This window comes from Neodiprion pinetum, chromosome 6 (genome assembly GCF_021155775.2).
Source record: "Neodiprion pinetum isolate iyNeoPine1 chromosome 6, iyNeoPine1.2, whole genome shotgun sequence".
NCBI classification, from domain to species: domain Eukaryota; kingdom Metazoa; phylum Arthropoda; class Insecta; order Hymenoptera; family Diprionidae; genus Neodiprion; species Neodiprion pinetum.
In genome coordinates this window covers 2,655,269-2,682,502 of record NC_060237.1, presented here as the reverse complement: position 1 = coordinate 2,682,502, position 27,234 = coordinate 2,655,269, and the positions used below count along the sequence as shown (strand labels likewise).

At 39.8% G+C, this 27,234-nt stretch overlaps 6 protein-coding genes across 10 annotated transcripts; 4 read left to right on the top strand and 2 right to left on the bottom strand.

Annotated features, from left to right (window-relative positions):
- The first annotated feature begins 165 nt into the window (after positions 1-165).
- Positions 166-3,057, top strand: Ufsp2 (UFM1 specific peptidase 2). Its single transcript, XM_046632575.2, has 10 exons — positions 166-390; positions 541-759; positions 866-1,093; positions 1,168-1,338; positions 1,450-1,543; positions 1,634-1,894; positions 1,968-2,114; positions 2,189-2,315; positions 2,383-2,636; positions 2,748-3,057. Exons 1-10 carry the CDS (start codon positions 352-354, stop codon positions 2,957-2,959), a joined length of 1,752 nt encoding a protein of 583 aa, XP_046488531.1. The 5' UTR covers positions 166-351; the 3' UTR covers positions 2,960-3,057.
- Tim8 (translocase of inner membrane 8) lies at positions 2,660-4,337 on the bottom strand. Its single transcript, XM_046632592.2, has 2 exons — positions 4,108-4,337; positions 2,660-3,814 (listed from the first exon to the last, which is right to left on the bottom strand). Exons 1-2 carry the CDS (start codon positions 4,225-4,227, stop codon positions 3,641-3,643), a joined length of 294 nt encoding a protein of 97 aa, XP_046488548.1. The 5' UTR covers positions 4,228-4,337; the 3' UTR covers positions 2,660-3,640.
- A 110-nt stretch (positions 4,338-4,447) lies between these two features.
- MCTS1 (malignant T-cell-amplified sequence 1 homolog) lies at positions 4,448-6,793 on the top strand. Its single transcript, XM_046632591.2, has 6 exons — positions 4,448-4,578; positions 4,687-4,839; positions 5,296-5,396; positions 5,496-5,629; positions 5,948-6,015; positions 6,091-6,793. Exons 1-6 carry the CDS (start codon positions 4,568-4,570, stop codon positions 6,170-6,172), a joined length of 549 nt encoding a protein of 182 aa, XP_046488547.1. The 5' UTR covers positions 4,448-4,567; the 3' UTR covers positions 6,173-6,793.
- Positions 5,516-11,065, bottom strand: LOC124222019 (SWI/SNF-related matrix-associated actin-dependent regulator of chromatin subfamily E member 1). 2 transcript variants are annotated; one of them, XM_069136950.1, is made up of 11 exons: positions 10,894-11,065; positions 10,416-10,486; positions 10,288-10,331; positions 10,127-10,207; positions 9,840-10,046; positions 9,628-9,712; positions 9,316-9,438; positions 8,918-9,090; positions 8,720-8,821; positions 8,458-8,646; positions 5,516-8,324 (listed from the first exon to the last, which is right to left on the bottom strand). In XM_069136950.1, the coding sequence occupies exons 2-11, from the start codon at positions 10,477-10,479 to the stop codon at positions 7,284-7,286; spliced, it is 2,109 nt and encodes a 702-aa protein (XP_068993051.1). In that variant the 5' UTR covers positions 10,480-10,486; positions 10,894-11,065; the 3' UTR covers positions 5,516-7,283. The 2 variants fall into 2 exon arrangements, with proteins under 2 accessions (XP_068993051.1, XP_046488523.1); XM_046632567.2 differs by having other exon boundaries at positions 9,316-9,426.
- Positions 11,066-11,168: 103 nt separating this feature from the next.
- Positions 11,169-27,176, top strand: LOC124222029 (cardio acceleratory peptide 2b). Of its 4 annotated transcripts, XM_046632589.2 has the most exons (6): positions 11,169-11,279; positions 11,398-11,503; positions 11,703-11,834; positions 21,008-21,190; positions 22,173-22,409; positions 26,190-27,176. In XM_046632589.2, exons 3-6 carry the CDS (start codon positions 11,789-11,791, stop codon positions 26,297-26,299), a joined length of 576 nt encoding a protein of 191 aa, XP_046488545.1. In that variant the 5' UTR covers positions 11,169-11,279; positions 11,398-11,503; positions 11,703-11,788; the 3' UTR covers positions 26,300-27,176. The 4 variants fall into 4 exon arrangements, with proteins under 4 accessions (XP_046488545.1, XP_068993065.1, XP_046488546.1 ...); XM_069136964.1 differs by lacking the exons at positions 11,169-11,279; positions 11,398-11,503; positions 11,703-11,834 and adding an exon at positions 12,246-12,352 and having other exon boundaries at positions 26,190-27,175; XM_046632590.2 differs by lacking the exons at positions 11,169-11,279; positions 11,398-11,503; positions 11,703-11,834 and adding an exon at positions 19,372-19,573 and having other exon boundaries at positions 22,224-22,409; positions 26,190-27,174.
- LOC124222026 (WD repeat-containing protein 18) lies at positions 12,231-14,362 on the top strand. The gene is made up of 2 exons (XM_069136959.1): positions 12,231-12,346; positions 13,069-14,362. Exon 2 carries the CDS (start codon positions 13,092-13,094, stop codon positions 14,346-14,348), a length of 1,257 nt encoding a protein of 418 aa, XP_068993060.1. The 5' UTR covers positions 12,231-12,346; positions 13,069-13,091; the 3' UTR covers positions 14,349-14,362.
- Positions 27,177-27,234: the final 58 nt, after the last annotated feature.

Here is a 27,234-nt window from a genome sequence, read left to right as displayed (position 1 = left end):
ACTGAGAAAAATCATCATGGGGTATTTTAGAAGGTTTCAATAGATTCAGGTATATTAGCATAGAGATTATGTATTAGAAGGTCTAGCTCGGACACGAGTATCCAATCACAGCTAGTGTCGAGTAGAAAGGACCAACAGAATTCGGAACGCCATTTAGTAGCAGCCTCTGTGGTCTCTTCTCGTCTGCTTCGCGATACCCTACCTAACCTCACAGTTGTCACAGTACCGTATGCTGTTTGTATTTGACAGACAGTAGCGCGCACCGATTTGTATATTTCCACGACGTATGGCATATTGTGAATCTTAGATTTAAATTACTTTCTGCCCAGTCGTTAAATTCACACACATAGAATGGCACCACAATTGAAGATATCATCAAACGTAATCGAGGTGATCATAAATTTGCCACTTAACGGTGGTTCATGAGTGCCATACGTCACTTATATTCACTATTCAAAAATCATTATCGTTCTAAGATAGAAAAAAAATACGTTCTAGATTTAGGATTTTATTTTTTTAATTCTCAGCAATTATTTGCAGCGATTAAACAATGTGGACTATGCTTGTACTGGCCGGCTATATGGAGTTGTTTACGAAAATACTCTAATGGTTTTAACATTTACCCTGGATTCTAAGAATGGCAGTGACGAGACTAATACAAGTCACGTATATCTACAGTTAAATATGCCCGCTGAAATTGATCTCTGTGGCGTACTTTCCATTGGGGGCAGTGAACAAGCCATACTCTATGCTTTGAAGGTGACATAACGTCTAAATCGACTTGAGTAGAACATAAATTCATGTTGAATAATATTGGAAAAAATATAGATTATATTTTATTTCCCGTTTTATTACCTATTCACAGGACATCGATGTCACCGACAACCCTCTGCTCTTGAACTGTGGACTCAGAGGCACAGAACTGCAATCGTACTTTTATATTCACCAGAAATTAGAGAAGGCTGGGAGTCTGGAAGTCCTTAATGAACTTGATATTTGGCAACGATTTGCATACATTAGACTAGAAACTAGTTTCCCAATTGTAACAAGGAAAGATGGCCTTTTGGATGCTATTCAACAAGCCAGGAAAAATGTATTCCCTTTGAACCTACAAAATCCTGTAATGTCATATTTCTAAAATCTTCAACATTTAAAATTATTTTGCAGATTGCATCAGGTAAGGTGGGCTTTTGTTTACCAAAAAACAACGTCTACCTCTTGGGTGGAGAAATTGACGCCAAGGATTCATCGCTTGAATTTTTGCAAGCGCCAACTGCTTCCCTGTACGAAGGTATTGGCAACACCAAGGACATCCTGAAGCGTGTTCCTGAAATAGTTGTGAGTCTTGTTAATGATTTCCGAGTCGACAACAAAATGTTATAAATTTGAATAGTGCTATGGAATGACTACAACTTTTTTTGTATACATGTACTGTAATTTTGAATATAGGACGCCATTTCTGCAGATATGTTCATAATATCAACAAAAGATGGAGTACTAGAGGGAGGTATCAAGTGCGCCCCTGTGTTGCAACATGTTAAACGTGAGTAATTCGAGTATGTATCGTGTTATGGTATTGGATGTTACCAGTTCTTTTACATTTTTATAATTAGATTATCAATTTATTTTTCAGAATCGTTTGAATGTCTCGATTTTCACCTGAAAATAGATGCATTGTCTTTAGTCAGTCTTAATATAGGAATGGCCCAGCTTTATGCAGTCCTGGTCGAATCTGTGTGTCGTAATTTAAAGCTGACTGAGCAAACTCTGAGTAAGCAGTTTGCCAAGGATGGGGCTGTCTTCAAATTGCCTGGATCAATACATTTCAAACCACGGGGGTGTGGGCATCTTTTTACAATTAACTATCCAGCTGGGTTTTCTGATGCCGACATGTGTAAGAGATTTCAAGTTATATGTATGTATATAATATAATTCGTAGTTGAACATATTTGTTATAAATATTTCAGCCTGGTACCGTAAGAGTTTACACACAGCCCTTGCCCTAGACATGACCAAGCCATGTTTCCGTAAAGGAAATGCCCTCAAGTTCCGAAATGATATAGACTTGAACGCACCTCTTCTGAATCCACATGAAGCAATTCAAAACTCAGGAGGTTTCTTGTTTACTTTACCAATTCTATTTTTGCTTACAACGCACAGGTGTATAAAATGATAAAATTATTTTTAGTCGCAGGTGGAAAGCCTAGCTTAGTTGACGGCCTTTACTCCTATCATCACTATATGCAAGATCATTTTGATGACAATGGCTGGGGATGTGCGTACAGATCTCTTCAAACTATCATTTCCTGGTACATGTAAGTCATTGACCTGTGTTTTACTCATTTTTTAAGTTGGTTTCTGACGAACTCTTTAACTTTGCAGATTAAATGGCTACACTGAAAAGTCAATACCAAGTCACCGAGAGATACAAAGAATTTTAGTAGATATCGGTGATAAGCCATCCAGTTTTATCGGAAGTAAACAATGGATTGGCTCGACAGAAGTTGGATTTGTGCTGGAGACCCTATTAGGTGTCACCATAAAAGTACTATGTGCCTCAACTGGTCAGGAAATGTCCAGTCTTGCCTCTTCTTTAGCATATCATTTTCAAACACAAGGAACTCCTGTTATGATCGGTAAGAAAATTATTTACAGTTGATTAACCGGCAAATTTTTTTATTACATATAGCAAGCTTCATACATTATCGAAGGTCAGTTTCAAAATATTCTAATATATTTCTGATTAGGTGGTGGTGTGTTGGCTCACACAATCTTGGGCATAGACTACAATGAGAATTCGGGAGATGTGAAGTTTTTGATTCTCGATCCTCACTATACGGGCGGAGAAAATTTAACAACAATTATTACCAAAGGCTGGTGTGGATGGAAGAATCAAGATTTCTGGAAAAAAGATGCGTTTTACAACATGTGTTTACCACAACGACCGATATGTATATAATGTTCTTATGTGAAAGAGGCGTATAAATATTCGTTATATTTTTTCACGACTATATATAACTTATTGTTACAATAATCATAATTGAACGTTGTTTAAAATATTTTACATTTATTTCCAGTAGATCAGAACTTGAAGTATTCCCCCCTGTTACCACTTTCGACTCTGCAAATTTGTAGTCTCAATAACTACTCAGATTCTTACACTAATAATGATAAGCACTGCCATTTCTCGACATACCCAGTAGATTATTGGAATCTTGTGCAGAGCAAGGGAAGAGATGAATTAGAGATCATCATCATACGACTGTAGTCGTCTTAAGATGTTTAGCAGAAACACTCACATTTGCACAAGGGACACGGAATACTACAGAAATCTTACTGCAGAAAAGCTGCTGTTCAAGTTCTCCTTGACAGGCTGGGGATTTGAACTCAGGTCTTACCGTTCCTCAGTTTTTCACGCTAAGCTAGTACGGTCAGTAAATTATTTGGTGAGATAATTTAGTTGCTGATATTGTAGCATTGCTGCAATATTGGAGGAAACGAATCAGTGTTGTGACTTGTCAATTTGTTAAAAGAAATTTGAACATTTTTATTCTGGGACTATTTTTTTAACAATATCGAGCCGCATTAACAAGTGTAAGTTGTAAAAATTTGTGGCACATATAACTAATTCAGCTAATGTTCACATTCCACCTGCACTTTTCTGGAGTAGCTGAGCAAATCTATTCGTTATTAAAAGAGACACATCTATGAATCTATCCACGCAGTTGTTTAGACACGTTTCTGTCCGGCTGTCCAGCTTGCTACCTGGTTTGTCCATACACTTGTCCCAACAGAAGTCGTTGAACTCGTGTATCTGGAAGAGGAGAAATTTGCGCCTAATATTGTGCAAAATATAATTGTTAAGGTAAGTACACGTTTTACCGATATTTTCGTATGAAATTAGTTTCAAAAAAGGTAAATGTGGCGCTATAGCAAAATCAATCGGGTATTAGATAAAATAACGTAGGAGCAATGTCAGGTAAATTTATTTCGCGTCTGTATAAACAGATATTGGCTGTAGCTAATCAAAAGGGCATGTCGCAATTGTAAATAGGATATTTATTCCGAATTTTTATGCAGGGAAGATCTGAACTAACATAACCTCACCTGCGCATTGAATTGAGCTTTCTGCTTTTCGACCATCAGAAATTCCTGTAATTCAGCCTCGCCACTTTTCGGCTTTCGACTATCGTCAAACGTAGATGTGTTACTGAATAAATCTGCCATGTTCTGTTTGTTTTTGCTATATTTTTTACTCTGGTATCGATTAATTTATCATCAATTTATATTCTTTATCTTCTGTAGCAGTAGGTCGGCGAAATTTTGTCTACAAAGTGTTCCGAAAACCACAATTTTTGCATAATCATATAGCGGGTGTAGTGGTGTATACCTAGGATGCGTTCCGAAATTAGCTCCCAGTGCTATCTCTGGTGTTATGTGATTACAGCTACGATGTTCTGCTTGTTGTACCGTTGGATAACAATTTTACCAAAAGGAAGAAGTTCGTGATTTCGCTGTGTGCATTCGTGGTGCTTTCTACAGCCGGGTTAACCTCACTTTGGAAAAAATGTTCAAAAAGTATGTATTGAATTTTAAAAGGGAATTACAACCTCAATTTGTCATTATTGTAGAAAAACTGTCCGCCTTTTATTTCTTAAAAAAACATTATTTTTCTCTACTTTGCAGATTCGATGAAAAGGATAGTATATCAGGTGTACAGCAACTAAAATCGTCGGTTCAGAAAGGAATCAGATCCAAACTTTTAGAGCTTTATCCACATTTGGAGTCTTACATCGATCAGATAATACCGAAGAAGGACTCTTTTCGGATTGTCAAATGGTAAGATCACATGAAAAGAATTAAAAAAAAAAAGTATCATTTTAAGGTAACACCTAATGCTTCAGATAATTGTGTAAAATTATGTCAAAATGATACAAGTCCTAATTACCGTATTGTTCCGAATATGAGCTGAGGTTTTTAGTCGTTGCCAGCACCCACTAAAATCATCCTCATCTAATATGTGGACCCAGTTTATGTTCGGGTAACTAAGAAAAGCACCCTGAAATATTGTCTCGAAATTGGGCGTCATCTTATACTCGGAACAATACGGTAATTGTCATTCTATCAATGTTGAATGTATTTGGGATACTAGTTAATATGCAGTTGATGTTCGAAGTGGTTCTTTACGCGGTAAGTAAGCTTATTGAATTATTATTAAATTAATTTCTATTTTTTGCACATCATCGTTTATACATGTATCTTATTGTCATACAATGTTAACTAATAAAATTGTAGCCACGACCACATCGAAATCATGGTAAACAGTGCAGGAGAGTTACTTTTTTTTCATCAACGGGAGGGACCATGGATGCCTACATTGAAGTTGTTACATAAGTGTATGTGAATGACATTATCAAGTCGTAATCTCTGGTAATTCTGGATTAATCAATCAGTTTTCACAATTTGAAAGTTGTCTAAGATCTATATTTTTGCAGATCCATTTTTTCTACCGATACAACAAGTAGATAAAGGGGCAATTCGCTTTGTCCTTAGTGGTGCTAACATCATGTGTCCAGGCTTGACATCTCCGGGTGCACAAATGACGGCTGCTGCAAAGGGAACAGTAGTTGTATCCTTTTTCATTGCTGACTATATTCAATTAAATGTGAAGAAATTTTGTTAAATTGTAACATTTGATAGGAAATTACCTTTTAGCATCACATTGATGGCTACTAATAAGAAAGACTTATATTCAGCTCAACCGCGTGAAAAAAAACCTTTTATTCTCCAGTATAGGAGGTACGTTAGGTTTTCATATTGTCACTCTGGAGATGGATTTTTCTTATTGGCAGTGATCGACATGTGATGGGTTTATTTCTTCTTCGTTTTTATTATCACACGATTGTTCAAAAATATTATTCTATATCCAAGTAACTCGTTCATTTAGGCAGTTATGGCCGAGGGCAAACAACATGCTTTAGCAGTTGGAATGACATCGTTGTCAACTGATGATATGTAAGTCGAAAGATTGATGAATACAATTTTGGCTACAATTGTATCATAATTGTAACTTACATTTATAAATTTCAGCGCAAAAATAAACAAAGGCGTTGGTGTTGAAAACTGTCATTACCTCAATGATGGACTTTGGCAAATGAAGGCTGTGAAATGAGTTGTTACTTTATTACCTACTGGAATGCCTGTAAAATAAGATTATTCTATTCCCAACTCAACCATGATTGTTTACTTTATTGACCTGAAATGTGGGACAAAAGTAGCAGATTCCTTCTTTATTTCTTTCCCTCGTTTGTGAGAGAAATGTAGCACGTTTCTCCTACATTTGCGGGAATAATGATTAGTTTTGAAATGGGTTTTTCAGTTTTTCTCACTATTTTCAAATTTTAACTATTTCGTACGGTATTATTGTGAATTTTCAACAATATCCTAGTCTTTAGACTAATAAAATGATCACACTTGCACATAAAAAGTTAAGACTATCAAGTCAATAATGTGATCAGAGTTGAGCCTGGAATAAAGTTTTACATGCAACAGAAATACAAGTCGATTATTCCTTCAGGTGATTACTGCCCTCGTTTCGCTCAGGTAGCAAACCCAACCGCAGGAATAATCTTTGACTTTATTGTTGCATAATATACTATTCTTGTCTTTTGCTACAAGGAAAAAATAATAGAATTATCAAATTATTTCGATTAATCTCCTGTGACTGGTATTGAATATACTACTACGCATTCAGCCGTTTTTTTAACATGTCAATAAACTTGATATCACTGTAGCTGGATACTAAGAATTTATTACATTTATACTCACGAGTTATGCAAATTGATGTGTTGCAACGTTTTCTGTACAGTCGCTTAAATTACTGCATCCGAAATGATAAAATGAATGTCCAGTTTTATAGAGTAAGCTTTATTTCTATTACCATATTGATCAGTTCCAATGATAATCAGCAATTGTTAAGAAATCGTTCTAAACACTCTACGAAAAGATCAGCTAGGTCATACGTGTTTTTAAAAGCATTACCTAGTCTTCCATTATGGTGTGAATGATGATGAAATACTAGATTACTTCAACCTATATTAATCAGTGTGTAGCCAACATTATATAACTATAAATCAGAATAACCTAGTATAATGACAAAAATGGGACATGAATACTTACAGTTATAGGTTTTTCGAAACTAAACACCACTCCAATACAATTATTAATAAAAAGGTTGTTTTGTTTGAAAATAGCTTACAAACTAAATTCAACACTTCGTGGATTTATCCTGATCCAGATGTATCCATTTTTTGATTGTCCGCCTGGTTTTCGGGAGGTCGATCTCTGTCGCCGTGAATAGGTGTCGAAGCATACGAAGCTCCTGAATCAGAGCCAACATTAGAACCTGAATTGCCATCTCCCACATTGTGCGGTGATTGAGGATGATAATGAGGACTATGAGGGCTGTGTGGGCCGTGAGAGTGCGGTCTACCCATAGAATGGGGAGCATACTGGGAATAAGATTGATAATAGGGATGAGCATATTGAGGATAAGGTTGATGATACGGCTGCTGTTGAGAATACGCATAAGAAGGATGTGGCGGTCTTGGAGCCAACGGAACATTTTGCGCTTGTTGACCTCCGGCCGGTTGATACTGCTGATTGTAACTCTGACCGGTGGGTATCATTGAGTTCACGTGAGGGTTTGGTGGCATTGCATTTTGGGAAGGCATTGTTTGGGGCGGCATGTTTTGATTGTGCGGAGGTGTCGCTTGAGAGGGTAGAGTGTGATTCTGATGGGGAGGAATCGAATGATTGGGAAGAACGTTTTGTTGATGGGGGGTATGCGATGGAGGAGGTTGAGGTTGCTGTTGCTGTTGCTGTTGTTGAGGTTGAGTTTGAGGTTGCGGCTGAGGTGGTGGTGGTGGTAGTTGCTGCTGCTGCTGTTGTTGCTGCTGCTGCTGCTGTTGCTGCTGCTGCTGTTGTTGCTGTTGCTGCTGCTGTTGTTGTTGTTGTTGTTGTTGGTGATGTTGCTGTTGTAGTAGCAGTGGTGGAGGCTGTGCTGGTACAAGTACAGGAGCAATGGCTGGTGGAGTAGAAGGCTGGGGTGGGGGTACGCTTGTAGCAGTAGTAACGGTTGTTTGCTGGATGGGGCTCACTGCTCCCGGATATGTCACAGGTGAAGACCTCTGCGGAGAGTGATTATTTGTTTGCATTGTTGTTTCAGTTTTTACTTCTGTATATGGCGGTGAAAGTGTCTCCTTTTTCGTTTCGATAGGCTGATCCACATCCATTTTCTTTTCTGATGGTTCGCTGTCTGTAATCTATAGAAATATACACACGTCAATTGATTATAAGCTTCGAATGTGAGAATGTCTTTGTTCTCCGTTCATCTAATAATCTGCTCTTACTCAGAATCCATTTTTACATAGTATATTTATAACAAATTATTAATACCTCAGGTTGTGATTCTTCGCTAACTGGGGCCGGAGTTGGCGTTGGAGTGGAATTCGGTGTTGATTCGCTTGAAGCCGGGCCATCAGATCGATTTTCTTCGGTACCTTTTTGTCTGTCTCTTCGTAATAACTCGTATTGACGCTCAACCATTTTATTGAATGCATCTTCGTCTACTGCAGGCTTACAATGCTGATGGGATAAAACGTATATCAGCAACAATTTATTATTATGCTAAAATTGTAAACTACAAGTTTTTACTTACTTTCTTTAATTCATCTTGAAACACTTCGCTAGCTTCAACGAATTTACGTTTTTTTGCGTCAAACTTTTCTTCAATTTGCTGCAGCTCAGCTTCTAATTTTTTCTACAGAAGTATTTTATTATATTTATAAGTTAAAGCAATTCTTGCTTTACAATAGAAGACATATTTATTTTACTAACAACGTGTGGTTTAGACTACCTGATGCATTGTGAGTGACTGTACTTGGCGTCGAAGAACTTGCATTCTTTGAGTAGTAACTACAGAACGCACATCTGGTACAACGGTGTCGCTAAAGATCTCATTTATCAGTCTGTGATTGCGGGCGAATCGAGAATATGCAACGTGTTTGACTGAATATCCATCGTCTTGATCTAGGGATAAATAGAAATAGAACATAACTCGGTGCTCAACGACGTTTGCTAAGTTTGTACAGATCCAATCAACTTTATACGATTAGTCTTTCAAAACCTAACACAGATTAGGAAATCCCAATTGCGCTTACCTCTTATTTCGGGATAGCAAATTATGAACTTCTTAGGCCAAAACTTACAGTTTAACAAAAGAAGGAATGGATAGTTAATGGATAAATTGTATACCATCATCATCTTCCGCCGGTTGAATGTCTATCCGTCGGTCTTGGGCTGCCTGACTTTTACTGCTTCCAGAGGAACGCTCATGAGTTTCTCGATCATCGCTATTTTGCTGAGCTGCACATAACACTGCATTAGACACAAATTTGTAAACATCCTACACTCAGTGTTTGGATATGCACAAGCTGACAAAACACATCTAAATATACCAGATCATTTTCTTATCTGACACAGAAAAGTGCAGTTAGAGCTATATATGTCTTGTTATACAATAATGCAACGAATATCAGATAGAGTAAAAAATTAGCTGAAACCTACCAGATTTTCCCCTATTTTTTGCAGCGATATACGCAAGGTATGCAGGCGAATTATGGTAAGTTTTTAAGCTCTTCTCATATTCGACCTGAAACCAAACATTACTAGTTGTTTAGAATTTTCAAAGAGAGAAACATTTGAAAACTTCAGATGTAGCTGTTGTGGGTAGCAATGAGGAAGAAGGGTTTTCGATATTTGAAATTCAGTATACTCACCTTTTCTGCTTCATATTCTTCAATGAATTCAGTTTTCTCATCTTCCGGTAGGTCTCTCCACATCTGCCCGATGATTTTTCCTATTTCCCATAGTTTTAACTCGGGATTTTGAGCTTTCACTTGGTCCCAGACTTTTCTGCTGTATCTCATGTATGGCATCAGTGGTTTCTCTGGAGGCTTGGGTGGTTTTGGCAACCTAGAATCCGCCTGAAACATATAGCATAATTGTGGATCCTGTAAGCAGCGAACGGCAGAACAACATTTTATGTGAATAAACGCATGTCTACCGGTGTGCTTTTTCCAACTTTCTGTGGGGTAAATCCAGGATGTCCATGAGGTGTTTGAATGAAAGGGGTCTGCGCATCTTTCTGCAAATAATGTCATGATTAAATTTGTGGATCGGAGATGTTTGACTGATGAGTATGAGAAAGATTGCTTGATAACATACCCCTGTACTAGAACTACCGCTGGCACCGGAAGCCCGTAATCGTTCTGTTAAAAATATCCAACAGTTATAATTTCAGCATTCAATTTTGTCTATGCGCATGATGTTCACTTTAGGTTTATTATACATACGATTGCTAGAAACAACATTTGACGACGCCATCGCCACTTGTTTGTAATTCTGCGGTAACGCCATCCTTTACCTGTACATTTGAAAATGAATGAATGAATCGTTCAAAGACGGTATTCTTGAAAACAATTAACTTGGGTTTGTCGAAAAATTAATTTTTTCACAATCTACTGCAATCAAAGATTTGTGATGATATATGAAATCGTGGGAAAATATCAGAAGCTCCAGTTTCTTAGTAAATATCATTTCCGCCGCTTGCAAAATAGTTAACAGAAGGTTACAACTCCGTTCGAATTGTCTGTAAATTAATCCAATCGAGTTCCTGGAAATCCGACTTTGGGAAATGAACATTATGTATGAAAACTGTGCTAAGCTGTTGCTGGCAATGAGCTAAATTCCGTACACGTAAGCCTCTGCTGTCCAATTCGAAGGAAAGGAAAAATCGAATGAAGCGAATTACGAATAAATGAAAGTACTTACTTTGTAAGTAAGAAACCACCGTCAATCGTTTCAGGAGTAAAACCTCATACTGAATCAGAGTTAGATATTACAACAGTAGCACTGATCCCGCGGTTTTTCTATAGTAATAAGAGTAACGAAAATTTACAATTCACGGTACAAAACGCCGAAGCGTCGGGCGAGGTTTCAGAATTTCATAGATTGCTCGTACATGCCCACATTAAAAAAGCATAGTTGTCAGCACGCATCTCGTAGATGGCGTCTAGCTTTTGAACTTACAAAAATCATCAAGAGATGGCGGATCACGCTTACAACATGATCGGTGTGACGTTGGCAACGGACCGGAGTCTCATCTGCTTTTAATGCCGATCGGGTCTACTTTTAGGACTTTAGTCGACAATACTCATGTAAATATTTGTTTTTATTGATTATCTTTGTTATATATTAACATAAAAACTGAGCTAATATAATTGAACTTTGGTGAATAGCGTTATTCGAGTTTTAGGTCAACGGTTTTTTGTCCAGGTCCGCGACGTTAGAATAAACAATTGATAGACGATCGGGAAGCCATGTTGTTGATCAGTTCCAAGTCCGAATTCTTTCTCGCGCTGTAAAGAATAAAGTTTTGACGGTAAGTTTGTTAGTTTTGAATTAAAAAGATTAACAAATTTGTGATACATTTGTGATACTGTCCGCGGTGGTATTTACGTAGTGTATTATCCAAACGGTATAAAAAATAAACGAGTCTATTCCGCCCTCGAAATGAAAAAAATTTTCCAGTTTGATTTTCGTTTCGTGTATCTGCAAACGTAGAGTTCCGATGTTTACAGGTGAAAAGTGATCGTTTATAGTTAGGATATCCTCGGACTCGAGTGTGCGTAGTGAAAACGAATTGTTCAATTCTCCCGAAGAAAAGATGAACGTACATCGAACTGTTCTTTCTTCATTACATGGACATCCAGGTATAATATGAACATTTGCACATACATATATACTTCTGTTCGAAAATATGATATACTGCATTTGTCATCTGTGTACACGTATGAACGTAATTTATTTGCTATCTTCTCATTCAAGCTTGAGCTTCACGTGCGCAAGCTTTGCCATACACCTAATTATTATTTATTCATATCATTGTTGGTATGCATATGCTCCAAGTTGGTAAGCAACGTAAAGAGATATGATTTCTCAATTCAGCAACGTTGTAATATTTCCGGATCCGGATTTAAATTACACGCTGGAAACGGTGTCGTCGAGTTATTTTACTCGCATGCGGAACGCAAATCCGAAGATTGGTAACGTGTTACGGAACACGTGCCAGATTGGGTTTTAGTGTCAACAAGCCGCAATATTTGAAATCAGATCGGCTTGAAAACATGTGATTGCTGTGTTTACTGTGGGATCAAAATTGCGAAGATTAATAATAATTTGATTGTCTTCATTGAAACTTACTTCCACGATAGTAACCAGACCACTGCAGGCAAGTATTACTTTCAGGTGTTTATTTATCATCATCATCATCATTATCAGTTATAATCGCGAATGCTATTTTTAACACTCGTTGACTTTCATTTAGAGGTTATGATGCCGCATCCGAGAAATAGTTTTTCCTGGGATGACTGAGAATATTAACTTTTTATTTGCCCATTTTTTTACTGAATATATTTCGATCCTAGCTACTCATATTCTCGCACTAGAGTCCCTCCACTGAGGTTATGCTGGTCCTACAAGAATCACTAAAAAATACATGAGATATTGGCAGGTTTTATTATTTTGAGCCTCCTTCGGTGACGGGTACAAGCAGCATTATTTTTTGGGTCCCTGAAAAACATGGTATCATTTGCAACCGTGTAATTCAGAATATTAACTCATTTCATCCCCTTTTTGAAGGTTCTCACATGACTAACGTGTGATCCAGAGGAAAAAATGTGGCGCGACATAGAAGAATGTTATCAGTATTGTGGATGATTAAAAGCTATTGCGGTATTGAAAATTCAGGGATAATGAATATTGGTCGGCAGTGTACTGTACCTAAGTATGGTATATTCCACGCAGCATTTGACATGTCTCGCGTTAATAGCAATGTTCTTTTGTGACGCTTTATATTCTCGATCAGCGGAGGTTTTTTGTTGTGCGAATCGGCACATAATTCATTTCTCATCCATCAGCTTATTCAAACTATTTATAATTTTTCACAAGCAGATAAGCATCTGGACAAGATGAGCAGCTTGAGCGAGATGATCATAACAAGCGATGGATCAGGACTAATGTTCAGTGCGGCGGCATGGGATCCTCAGACGGGCACTCAGTTGGCAACGTACAAAAACGGAACCAGTCTAGGCTACAACACAACAAATATATTAGCGGACTCTTATTTGATAGGAGCAGATGCCACCAAGCCGCGTCTGTACTTTTGGCCTTTAAACAAGCAAACTCCGGTGGAAAACATGCGTTTTGTAGCCCCAGGAACCGTCACGGCGTTGACGTGCTCCCCAGATGGATTATTTATCGCTGCTGCAGTAGGAGAGAAGCTTTGTATCTGGCAAACGAGTACTGGGGTTTTACTAGCTGTTGTCTCAAGGCATTACCAGACTGTAACTTCTCTGAAATTCACCTCCGACGGATCGACATTAATCAGCGGTGGCGACGACGGTCTCGTATTTGTCTGGTCTTTATCCAGTGTTGTCAGCAGGACCGAGAACAACACAGGGACTCGGCAGGCAGCGTCACTTTACAGCTTTTCCGATCACTCGCTGGCTGTGAAAGACTTATTTATTGGCAGATTTGGTATTCAGGCTAGACTTGTCACCGTGTCTCTCGACTGTACCGCTAAGATATACGATCTGGATAGTGGTACACTCTTGCTTAGCCTTGTTTTCGGCGTACCTCTGACATCCGCAAGCATGGATCTGCGAGAGAGTTACCTCTTTGTCGGATGCACAACTGGGGAGATTTTTCAGTTTAACTTACACTCTCCTCCCAGGGGCAGAGAACATCACGTCAATCAGACCGAGGAAGCTTTGACTTTCAAGGGTCACATCAAGGCTGTTACTTGTCTGTCCGTGTCCACTGATTGCACGTCTCTGCTTTCCGGATCCGCGGACGGATTCGTCAACATTTGGCACATTCCGAGCCGCCAAATCCTCAGAACGATACCTCACAAGGGGCCCGTTACTGCTGCATTTTTTACGAGGGCAGTAAACAACTTTTTCACCAACGATTTGAGGCCTAAGCTTGTACTGCACAGTCTGCAGAGGAATGCCGACGCGGACTCTGAAAACGACGTTATCGAGGTTGTGAACAGCTGCCGAGAGCAGGATCTTCTGAATGCCGAAATCTTCTTTAGTAGCAATGACGTTCCTTCGGACGGGAGTGACGCTTACGCCGAGTTGCAAAAGGCTCAGGACGAAATTAAGGCGCTCAAAGCTACCAACGCGCAATTGTATAAGTATGGTGTGAAGTTGTTAATGAAATAAATGTTGAAATTTAATTTCCAATTGTTTTCAAGTTCGGCGACTAGCAAACATTTCCTCATCAGTTATCGATTTAATTTACGAGGTTGAAGCTACTAACGTTAACGTGACGAAACCTCGGTAAAAGAATCCCTGTTTTTCAATTTCAGAACAGTTTTAAAATGTGATAGTTGAGTTTTAAAAAAATTAAAATTAGCGTGCAGGTTTGCTTGATCGTGATTTATTGAATTTCAGATAATTCTAAGTTGTGGAACAGTGATTATTTTCATGGAAACGTATCGTTGCAGTAACGTTACTAACTTCAACCTAATTTTAATTTTGCGAATGGGACGTGCTCCGTGAGAATTCGGCATATTCCCCCATAATCAGTATGAGGTTTTGGTTTTATGAAATTGTCAGGATACCAAGGCCAGAAAAAGAGTGCAAAGTAATGTAAAACACGAGATAGAAATTAATTTATGTGAAATCTTAGGCAAGTTCGAGAGTTGTTGCATACCTGACCAGGGTATTAAAGACAGTGAAGGGTCGGCTAGACTTTTCATTCGCACTGAGAGTGGAAACCCTCGAGTGTGTTTGATGCAACACAGTGATATATACAATTTGTCGGGAGTTCGGGAATTTGAATTAAAGTCTCGGAGCTCATCAATCAGACGAGATAATTTTCCACGGCTTTGCATGGGTATCAGCTCGGAGCTATATCAGAGGCGTACCGCTCTCGGTGCGGATTTCTATTTGGCGATGAAAATTTTCCCCACCGACGTTTCTAATGCGAATCATTTGTTAGACTCGTTTCTCGCGAGCGAAACACTTTGCGGTTTCGCGGTTGAATCGCGCCCAAGGCTCGATGCGGAACGTCGTAAGTCATATTGTACAACCATGGCTCGTGACAATTAACCGAGGCAATTAAGGCACGGTGACGTTGAGTTAGCGTCGTGTCAACCGCCAAACCGTTCTACGTATACATACATAATAATATATTATTGCCGTTGTAACTGCCCCTTATGCGCGTATCCATATTACGATCAAGTATATATATGTATATGTACATATGTATGCATGTATGTGCCACGTATGCGTAAATCTGACCCGCGATATTGAATGGATAGATTTTATGCAGGTATGCGTCTGTTAGGAAATCATTCGAAGGCCCACCGCATGGTGGAAATCTGTTTTTTTCCGTTCCCTTTCCCTCCATTCTCTGTACGAATTTAGTTTTGTTTCGTACACTTATTTGGAATCCATGTGTGCATGTGCGAAAAATTGTGCAGCTTCGTTTCTCCCGTATTGCCAGTGCTATTTTTTTATCATCCTGAATTATACTTGCAACACCACGCGGGCATCCCGCAACTGTGTTATGTGTAATCCACAGCGGGCGTGACAATATCATTCTGCAATAGCTTAATATCGTTACCCCGATCGTGTTAAATCCGCTGGCATAGGTCGTATCGAAAGTTATACAAGGGTGCACGCGACGTATAACGTGTAACTCTGACGTCCGTGACGAAGATATTTTTCTCGTCGTATAAATTCAAGGACTGTGCTGGTTATATTGACGTGGCAAAATTTCGTATAAAAATAAGGCGGCTTTCCTTCATGGTGATTTGTGAAAAATAAACATTCTAATTTCCGCGTGTATGTACGCGTATTTTAGGTGGTTAAACGAAACGCTGTGTAGGCTTGTTAAGGATACTCTATTTGCATGCACGGATTCCGGGCTCCGTGAGGTCGTTCATTTGAATGGAAAAGACGTAAACTGAGCGATAACAGGGCACTATCTACCGTTTAAAAAACGCCCACGCTCCAATGCCTGTTTAATTAAGCAATAGTTCACGGAAACTTCCCCTGCGTCTTTGGGGTTTACTATTTCCCGACACTACACGTCATTCTTTAAATTTAAATCAATGAAAATTATAATTCACTGATTCCCAGTTATAAGTATACCACTGGAAAAAATCAGTGCACGTATATACATATACTAGGGTGGTTCTGATTTTGGTCGTGTCGGAACCCCCAAAAAGTAATCAACAATCAAAAATCTGGCTAAATCCTCGAATTTTGTCGGTAACTCTAACTTAAGATAACTGTTAATTACTTTAAGACTATATATTATAAAAAAATTTCATGCGTCTATTTTTTAGGAATTCAGGGATCTAACCAGATTTTTTTTTATACATGTCTATTACTTTTGCGAGGTGAGCGTGAAGAAATTCCGACATGACCAAAATAAGAACCATCCTAATACATACACGTACGATTCAGTGAATTTTCATTCTATACACACTGTCGATTTTGTTCCTCGATGGATTTTTATCTATGCTACCGACGTTGAGGCACTTTTTCTTCGATCATTGTTAATTTTTTCGAAGACAATTCCGCCCTGACTCCCTCCCCATTCGTCAAAGTTAACTCGGCTTCGGTATCTCTTAAATTAGATCATATCGCTGAGACGAGTTTATCCATATATGTATGGTTATACCATATACGTAGGTACGTATGCGGTGCGAAAACGTGCCGCGGCTACAGATGAAAGATTTCGACCAATAGTTTTGATACAGAATCGCGTGCCGTAAACACCGATGTGAGTGAACCTGGGAAAAGAAGTAAGGTCGGAACGTAACGTAACGGAACAGAACGGAACGGGGAGGGAAGAGAAACTCTACGGATAATGATAAGGAATGACTGTACCGGGGATCTGAGGAATTTACTTTTCCCATTGCATTAGCCCCGAACGGGGTCGCAGCTACTGCCTGGTGTCTAAACACGGTCACGCACACTTTGCCTCCCGTTTGATCGAGTTTTCGAAAAGGATCCCTACAATGGTACGTTGCGTAACAAAAAGGCAAACTCGGTTTTTTCGGGCCGAGCCTAAGGTTGCAATACGCGTCGCTGGTGAGACGAAAACAAATATCGAAAATACGCTAGGCGAAAATACCGCTGCCTCCTTATTGCACAGGATTCTTTATATAACAAGAGCATGTTGCGCGTTTCTTCACGAAGCATGAAATTGAGGTTAGGGTCGCGTAATGTCAAATTTGTTCGCGTTGGCGCATGCGCGCAGTACAGAAAAGACCACTTTTAAGTTCCAGGAGTTGAAAGTCGTATTTTCTGTACACCGTGCATTTCACAGACATGCTCTATCGTTCGACGGGCTGCTCACTTAAGAAATCATTGAACCATTTCATCCGAAATCAGACAGGCAATCGCTAAAAGTCGCTGGAAATCGCTCGAATTATATGATTTCTGATATCTCAAAATGTATAGGAAATCATGGGAAATCACATAAACATGTGATTTCGGGAATCGCTGCGAATCACTCATCCCCATTCTAAGCAAGCAAGCATTTATCCAACGTGTATGTCATGTATATAGATACATTTTCGATGTCCTCTCCTATTATAATGTAGTGAAAAAAGTTCAAGTGTTCGCGAAAATGTTTCTGAGAGATTAAAAAATTTATTCTAATTTCTTTAATAATCTATGTTATTGATTGAGTACCCACGTATTCCTGATCGTAAATTAATTATTGTTAATCTAAAATAATTAACCAATCTTCATTTCTTGACAATCTAGAAATCAGGGATTTCTGAAATTTAGAAATCACTCGTAATCGTCGAAAATCAGTTGAAATCACAAGAAATCGATTTCTTTTGGATATCGTCGTGCCACCGAAATTGCGAGTGAGTAACCGTCACAGAAACGGGTACTTTGTGTACGGAAAATACGTATGGAAAAACGCGTATAACATGCACGCGTTATATAAATGATATTTTCTCTCACAATCAAAGCTTCACAATCAAATTAGAAGCGATGAAGTACATTTAGGCCGGGCAAACAGCCAGAATTCTCGGATTCGCGCCGCGTTTAAGGTATAAACCAAATATTTTCACAGCGAGACAAAAACCGAAAGCAATTATTTCAACGATCTCAGATTGTATAACGAACGTTTATCTATATACCTATACACCCACTCCGCAGCTTTGCAGCTTCTTCGTATTTACTCGGGACAATTATCGCCATGAATTCTAATGATTTTTAGCACGTTAATTCAACTGCACTTAGTGTGTCCGTGATGCGACTCTTGCCGCGAGGAAATAGAGAAAATCGAGATTGTCACACGCAGGGAAGCTCGAAAATTTTTAACACCTCGTTTTCAATCGAACCTAGACGAGTATTGGCACATTTTAAACAGAGTCTTTAATTTGCTGTTCCGAAATCATTGCAGCTTGGTATGAATGTTTTTTTTTTAAGTTTTTCTCGATCTAATTAACAGCGCGCGAACGTTTTTTCGCATAATTTGCCGAAAAATGATCTGAAACTCTCAGACTTGAGAAGGGGTAGAAAAAAAGTGGTAAAACTCTTCAGAATCGATAGCGTGTAATTTAAAGAACGATACTGTATTTCAGTATCGAATTTGTAATTTGCCCTTCAGCCCGTGGCGTATAATATACCACACGTCGATACGGTCAGCTTACGTCAGGTATTACTCATAAAATTGGCTGAAGTAATGATTGGTGATCGTGTTTAATTGCCAGAGGATATGGGTATATATTGTAAATAAATTGGTAGGTTAATTAAATCCGAGCAGCGTAAGGTACTGCCGCGTGATGAAAATCTTGGTGTCTCGGAGCGGGGCGGGGGAGGGATGAAGATTTAAAAATGAGCGTAGAACAAGTTTTTGGCGAAAAAGAAGTGCCGTTGGCAAGGAAACGGATAAATATAACTCGACATAGCGCGTAAACTTACATATTTATTTATATGTAATGTACGCATTCATATATGTACACGTATATGAAGGAAATTTTATTTTCGAGCACGAACCAATCTGGTTTTGCTTTGTAAATTCGTTTTTAATTAGTTGGTGGGAGACCCAAGAGGAGGTGGTAGAGCGGCGCCAAGAAGAAGCTTCGCACCGGCACGTGGGGGTGGCTTAGGGGTGCCGGGCGTCGGTGGGATCCGGGTGTGCAGGGGTGGGTCACCAGGTATAAAGTTCACCGAAGCCAGGGCACAGCATCCAGTGCCACGGTAGTAGCGAAGTTCGCAGCACAAACTCCATTTTTTACTTTCGCTTTCTATTTTACAATATTTCATCCGCACTCCTCGCAAAGTCGAGTATATATAATATAACACACGCCAACTTGCATCCGAGTCACGTATTCCGCACACTTCGGAGATGAAAGATACTCTGTCTTTCGTACTGGTTTTATTAATCGCTACCACCTCGCTCAATCGTAAGTGAAAGCACTAAATTTCTTTGCCGTTCAAGCCCGAGGTTACTCTGCGAGAAACAAAAAAATTTTCGGAATTCGGCATGTAAGAGAAGCCAAGGCAAGAGGGAGTCGTATTCGACTTTGATCATTGTTTTCTATCCCATGTTTCGACAAGCCAATCTTGCACTATTTGCACTAAAAATCTGACAGCTTGCACGAAGCTTTCCGGCCCTTTACACGTCTACCTACATAGTTAGTCCAAAACGATCGGTTGACGATGATTTAACTTTGTTGAAATTGTTGTTTCTGCCTGTGTCACTTGATTTCGAAAAGAAATTCCTTCCAGTTTTTTTTCTTTCCTTCGTTAGAGAGAAATTACGCAGTTTCGATTAAGGCAGCCATGATTTCTGCAAGCTTCGCGAGTGGCTTCGGGGCTCAAGCCATCAGACAGAGAGCTTTCGTCAATGCCGAAAGAACTGTCGACTTTGAATCCTGATAAACCAGAACGATGTCGTATCGTGGCGATCGTGACAGTTTTGAGATTCCCTCTCAAGCATTTTGATGAGATTAGGGTGGATACCAGCCGCCAATAGCGGCAGGACTCGGGTTTGTGGTAATTGGTACATAGCCCCATCCTCGCGAGATTGCGAACTGCTGAGAAATCGTTTCGGATACGTCAGTGTTTTACCTTCTCATTGTGCACCACGGCCTCACGTACAAGTTCCAAATTGAACCGCGGCTATAAATTCATTCTTCCTTCAGAGGAAGCGAAAGGAATTTTTCTCCCTCTCCCTCGCAATGTTTCGTTTTACTGAAAAACATCTTTTTATATTCGTCTCGATATTCTTTATTCTTCTTTATTACACAGCGGGATAAAATCCCGTTTTGCATTGTTTCATATAACCTCTTAGTTTCGTTATTTCGATCATAACACTAGTCAATGTTTCAATATCATTTTTCAATATCAAAGATCTATCAAACCAAAGACGAAGGAATGCGAATCAAAAGAATTTTTCCAAGAAATAAGAGTTGAACATTTTTTGAAGCCTCACAAAAAATAATCAATCATATCCAGACTGTCGGTCGAAGGTGTTAATTCGCGTCGAACTAGTTCAGGCTAAGTACCGTGATCAAATTATCCGAACATTGAGTACCAATTCCGAAATTCGATCCCTGCTTGCATGTGCTGAAAATTACCAGCAACCCGGTATTTCGGAGTAAATTGAGATCTACTTCGGTGGTTAGTATCCATTTGGAGATAAAAATTGAGAATAGAAATTGCATTTTCAACTTTTAAGCGTCAAATTGGTAATTTGGCAAGGGGTAAAGAGGAGGGAGAATATAAGACGACGTAAAGCTGGCGAAATATCCGCCCGACGCACGGAGACCTCGATGCTGAGCTTTTCGGCTACAGAGTTAGCAAAGACGTGATACTACACTGGACCTTGTTTCCAGGTGGGGAGGAAATCAAACTAAAGAAGCAATGCAGGAGTCTTTTCGATTATCCACGCGTCGGCAGGTCCCCAAAGATGACGGAGCACACTAGGACGGGTCGAGCTTTTGGCATGATAAACGTCCCGCGAGTTGGACGCTCGGACTCGTCCGATTACGACGCCGCTTTCGATCTCAATTATGACGGTGAGAGTCTCTAATTCACTTTGCATTTTATTCTTTGTTGGTTTCTACACTTTTCGCCCTGTATAATGACGAGAGGCGAGAACTGCGACGATGAAATTGAGCATCGAGTGAACTTGCCTCAAGTTCACGGGGTGATGGAAGTAAATTTATACGGTTCGGACTCTGCATCGAGTATTACAACTTTCGACCGTTACGGGGGATGAATTTATTCGTGGTTCAGGGGACTTGAAGGGTCCTCGGGAGGGCTGGGCTTGACCGATCCTTTGGGGACATGGGTAAAGGACCCTTTGACGCCCCCCAAACTCCCCACGGGATGTTGATAGTTGGCCTCGTAATTTTAGATCGTTAATTAGGAGACTGCACACGCCAAGGTGTATTATAGGTACATAGGTATAATACAGCTTGGCTATACGACTATACGTAAAATCGGCACGACGTAGAAAGTCGGTGAAAAAAACAGTGTTCTCAGATTTTTCGTCTTATTCTGAAGCGTTTTTGCTCCACTCTTGTAAAGGCTTGCATAAGTATAAAAAAAAAATCATTCAGGAAAGAAGTTTATCTGTACGTAGAATGGGGCCCTTGTGGTTATTACCAAAAGTTCGAAACTTTGACGATTACATGTTTGTGGTTATAACCAGTGGCAATTCATACATTTCCAAGCACATAAGCTTAGCGGATTCAACGGCAAAGGTTACCTACCTTCATGTTTGATACTAATTAAACAGCCTTGCTACCAAGCCAATTTGTCGAGGACTAGGGACACTCGTCCCTTGGAGATACAGGTACACGTATACCTGTAGAGCGGGAAAGAGAGAGAGACAACAGACAGGGAAAGACACGGGTGTAATGATTATAAATAGCGAATTCGCGTTTGCCAGTCGACAGGCGAGTGTCTGTAGACCCACTCGATGAATCCGAAATGCATTTAATTATGTCTGGAAGACCGCACCTACAGCCCTCAGAAATTCCACGACGCTTTTAGATATGTCCCATGAGGTGAAACGGCAGGGTTTGATACCTTTCCCACGTGTAGGCCGGTCTCGCGACGCCCCTTCGTTGTCCTACGCGAACGATGCCCTCAAAGTAGCGAAGGCCAAGCGTACGGGCGACGCCGTGTCGAGCGGCGGGATGTGGTTCGGTCCTCGTTTGGGACGCCTCCACAGACGTGGTGAGGAGCCACAAGCGGAGGATCAGCAGTGGGCCATTTTGCCGATACGAGGTAATTCCGATCCCCGATGCAGTTTTAATATGCTTGTTACCCAAGGTGAGCGTACCAGTTATTGACACGTTTGGACCAGACCCAATCATTGACGCTTTCATTTTCCAAAGTTATAAATTTACGGCACTAAAACCAATTGCTAGATTTATTTTTTGGTAACTTTAGAACCAATGCTCAAACAGATACAACGAAAAAAGGTTAATCATTGGGATAGGGTAAATAACTGATACACTTACTTTGAATCTCCTGGTGTGATCTCCCTTATTTTGCTCGATGAATGTGCATGCTAAGGAATTACGCGCGCGTTCGTTGCCGATACTCGAGAACGGCGAGATATTTTCCGAGTCTAGCGGATCTGAGATGGAATTGAGAATGCCGGTACGAATGGAGAAGTGAGACAATTTTTTACCACGGGCTGCACTCGTTAATTAACAGTGTAAACGTTAAACCTCGGTGAAGAAAAGCAGAGATTTGGAGATGTCTCGTCTGGTTTCGTCGCGTCTCGTCTCGTTTTCCTCCTCTACCAGCCGAGGTTCAATTAAGGTTAGGTCTGGATAATCCCGGCTTCGTTCGTTCCGTCGTTCGTTCATTCCTTCCTGCCTTCGTCCGGACGTTCTCTTCCTTTTATATTAATCTTAAATGAAATTGTTTCATTCCCCAATTACTTCTCAGGTCACCACCTAACTTGATCACCCTTATATACAGAGGTACCTAACTTTATCCACAATATCAATAAATCCCTCTCCTGGTAACCGCGAAAAATCTTCTGGGTAGCAGCGCACCGCTTTCTTCCCTGTTTCGTCACTTAATTTGCATTTATAGTTGACCACGATACCTGGTTTATTTTAGTATTTTTCCACTCTATTGTATACTGATTTGTTTTACTTTATTTGTGTATATTATATACATACGTGCATATATCGTTTTTCCTCGCACAGTCTGCGTCAGCTTAAGTACACCTAATAATTTGTCGGCTGAATTAACCATGGCAAACGACCAGCAACAACTTTTGTATTCTTTTTCCCTGCTGATGTAATTAATGACGCTTCGTCTTCGCTCGGAGTATGCGTACGTCGTACTTCACCTACTTTCACTCCATCAACACACTCACACATTTGCACACATGAATGCACTAAGAAAGCGTAAGCGAAGAGCGTGATTATCACTGAAAGAAGACGTAAGCAGGAATTAGCCATACCTGCGGTATGGTTTAGATGTAACGCTAAACGCGCGGTCGATTATTTAATTGGATCTTCAGACCACCGACGCACGGTGTATCAATTGTCCTCGTGACCTACCGAAAGAGATTAAAGGTATTCCGTTGTTAATATAGAAAAATCCATACGTTTCTGTGCCTAATACCCGCTTAGGGAAAAAGTCTGGCTCACCTGATTCAGGAAATCCTTCATCATCTATTTCCGAAATGAATATTGAATCGTTGGTATTTTTCTATTTTCAAAATTCCAATCATTCGGACACGAACGATTTCCTTGAGGTCGTAAATCACGCGTCGCATCAATACCTGAACTTGACTAACTACTTATTCCCGCATTTATATTTTCATCCCAACTCAACCCATCAAGTGATCAACTCCGTAAACCGTAGTAGTAACTGCCGTTGATAATCAGACGTAATGCTGCAGTAGTAACAATGCTCCCGAGTCAAACTGTCGTTAACGTGCAGTAGTAACGGTCACCGATCCGTCCGTACGTGGCAGTGAAAATGGTTCTTCGATCAGACGCGGCGCGGTGGTGGTGAGTGGAAAATGCCGAGTAACCAAACACGGTGCAGCAGTAGTAACGGTCATTAAAGGATCGGACGGAGCGCTGCAGTGGTAACAACGTTTGCGTCAGACTGAACGCCGAATCGATGTCGGGCGTTCGATCGCACGCTAGCCTTTAAATTCTGTAGCAGTATTTTTATAAATTTCGGCATTTGCGCTTTTGGTCGTAAGCTGCGTTTGTCAAGTCTTATCACCGTCTTGAAATGCAGATTGTACGCGTGGAAAATAGTATGCGAAAATAAAAGGCGAACTCTCGTGTAACGTGAAACTTTCCTGTTACGCTCTCGCGTTGTTGGGAATTTGTTCAATGTCGCTAATTTGATTATTATAAATTTACGAATTTAATTTATATATACAAGCAAGTATTCGGACAGCCGTACGCTATTACGTAGATTGAATTATCATTTGCGATGCTGGTAGATACATGTATAAAATGTTTTTATCCCCGACCCTAGATTGGAGCGAAAAAAAATATATCCTTGTTTTATTACCGGGGATTAGAAGAGGATGAGAAAAAAGCGAGGGAAAACGGGGAAGAGAGGAGTATACGCGGTAGAAAGTAGCTGATTAATTTATCACGACTAAAGGCGTCTGCTTTGTTCAAGGGTGAAGGTATCTGTTTTTTTTTTCTTTCTTTTTGCATATTCCCAGTACGGGTAAATAAGAACGAACGAATGAATAGATAAATAAACGAATGTAAGCGAATAGGTGAATGTATAACATTGCGAGAGAAATAAGCTCTCAGGTGTAATTTAATAAATTCTGAAAAATTGACAGAGCGAAAGGAATGGAATGGGAATTTTTCGCTACTTTCGTATGTGATAAACACGATATAATTAGTAAATACGGAGCATCTTGGGTGAAGTTCGGCGTCCCTATCCGGGGGATAATGATCCAACCCACCATTAATTTACGTTACTTACGGACCCGAGGATCGGGGGGCTTTATAATAATTATACACGAAAGATAAACCGAGCCATCCACAACCTGTCGACCCTCAAATGAGTAACGGGACCGGGCGATATGCTACCGGGGACTAAACAATAGAGCGTACCGGGTTCAACGACGTCGTCGTTGTCGTAGTCGTAGTTCCGCTGCCTCCGCAGGGTTCGGCCTATCGGAATTCCGGGCAACAAGAAGGCGGGTAAAAAATCCCGGAAATTGTTTCTCCGAGTAAAGTCGAGGGCGGTCATCGATTTTATATGGATATATTTCTTTTTATGCACTCTTCGGTAATCCGAATTCCAGGAATTTCAATTCGGACCGCTTGAACTTCAAAGGGCGACTCGAGCCGTTCGATGCGATATTTTATTTGACTTGAAAAATCATATAAGCGATTTTTTCTTCAACCTCAAAGTCAAATTCAGCTTTTCAGTAGACTTTAAAGACCCGCTGTTGCACCCACCCTGACAATTAATGTTCTCTCCAACTCTCGACGACGGGACTGAAACGCCAAGTATTGCAGTAAATTAAGGAAAGCGAAGTTGCTCGGGTTGGATAATTTCCGGGAGGGTGTAACAACGCTGCATGGTATAACACTAGACGGATACGTTAGACTGTCTGTTTTTTCCCTTTTTACGCCTCGCCTTATTTTCATCCGTGCTTTTTTGCGGCTTTTTTCGCGCAAACGAATTACCGGTGGCTCGTAAAGGTAAATAATTAGTTGGACCCGTTGCCGGTTTCGGTGGTAAGGCAAGGGATAACGGCTGGCGTATGGGGAGGCTGCCAGGTCGATAGACGTTTCACTCTTTCATGATTCCGATCCCCTGTTTGCCCCGGGATTAATGAATTGCGGACCATTCGACCTAATGCATGAGATCTCGCCATTCCAAGGATAATTGAAGAAGACGGGAGGAAGGAATCGTTTCATCCCTTGACCGGAAGTATCTGGCTCGCTATCATTTTCAATATTTTTTTTTTTTTTTACCGAACCTGCTTATTGGCCGATAAAGTAAACGGAAGTAAATAATCTGGCACTTGCCTTTTTTCCCCCGCAGAGTTTCAGGGCACCGGGGAGCAACAATCGGAGAACCTTACGCCCAGATTAGTTCGGGAATCGGACGGTGAGGAAGCTCAAAGATTCTCGAACACTGCAGGTGTCTACTAACTCAGCCTAATTTGACCTAATCTAATCTGTGTTAACTTAACTTAACGTAATCTAATTTTGGGGTGTACCTAACGTAACGTGCCATGTATACCTGTATGAGATGTACGCTGTTTTTGCCCGATAATTATTGTCTATCGAAAAGAATGTTAAACCTCGGCGCTATCGATGTACGATAAAATATTATACACCAAACGTGGTAAATAAACTGGTAGAACAAACAGCAAGTAATAGAAAAATCAACGTTATCGGATATATATTACGCTGTTACTCCGTTTAACAAAATGTCGTTCATATTGTAATCTAATACCTACTTGTTACACCACATTGCGAATTTGATTCATTAAAATATCCTCGGCATGCGTTGTAATTTATTTGTATATACAATATATATATATATGTATACCCGTATGTATACCCGCTATTTTTCTTACCAATTTTCGGCCGGTCGTTGACTTTGAATTTACTTGCGTAAAATGCAGAAAAATCATTGACTTTCGTCTCCTGTAGCAGATTTGCGATTTTTCCTACGTGCGCAAAATTTTCCGCAAACTTCAAATCATTCCATTTCTATTTATGTTGGAAATTACAGTCAAACGATTTATGCCCGCACTTTTAATTGTACGAGGAATCGCGTAAAGTTGACTGTCGAATAATTGACTTGAATTCATTTTTTTTTTAACGAATCACTGTTTGAAGAAAACGAAGAAAGTTTCAAGTACACGATGGACGGGGTGAATTTCATTGCGAAATATCGCCCGGATGCGTCATGATTCGTGTTCTACAGAATCATGATTAGATAAAATTCAATCATTTTTTTTATTAATTGACAAAGCGTTCATAGTAAATACTGATGTATGTATAGTAACAAATATTTACATATAATATAATATACATAATATATATATATATGTTGTTATTATAATGTTTTTAACAAA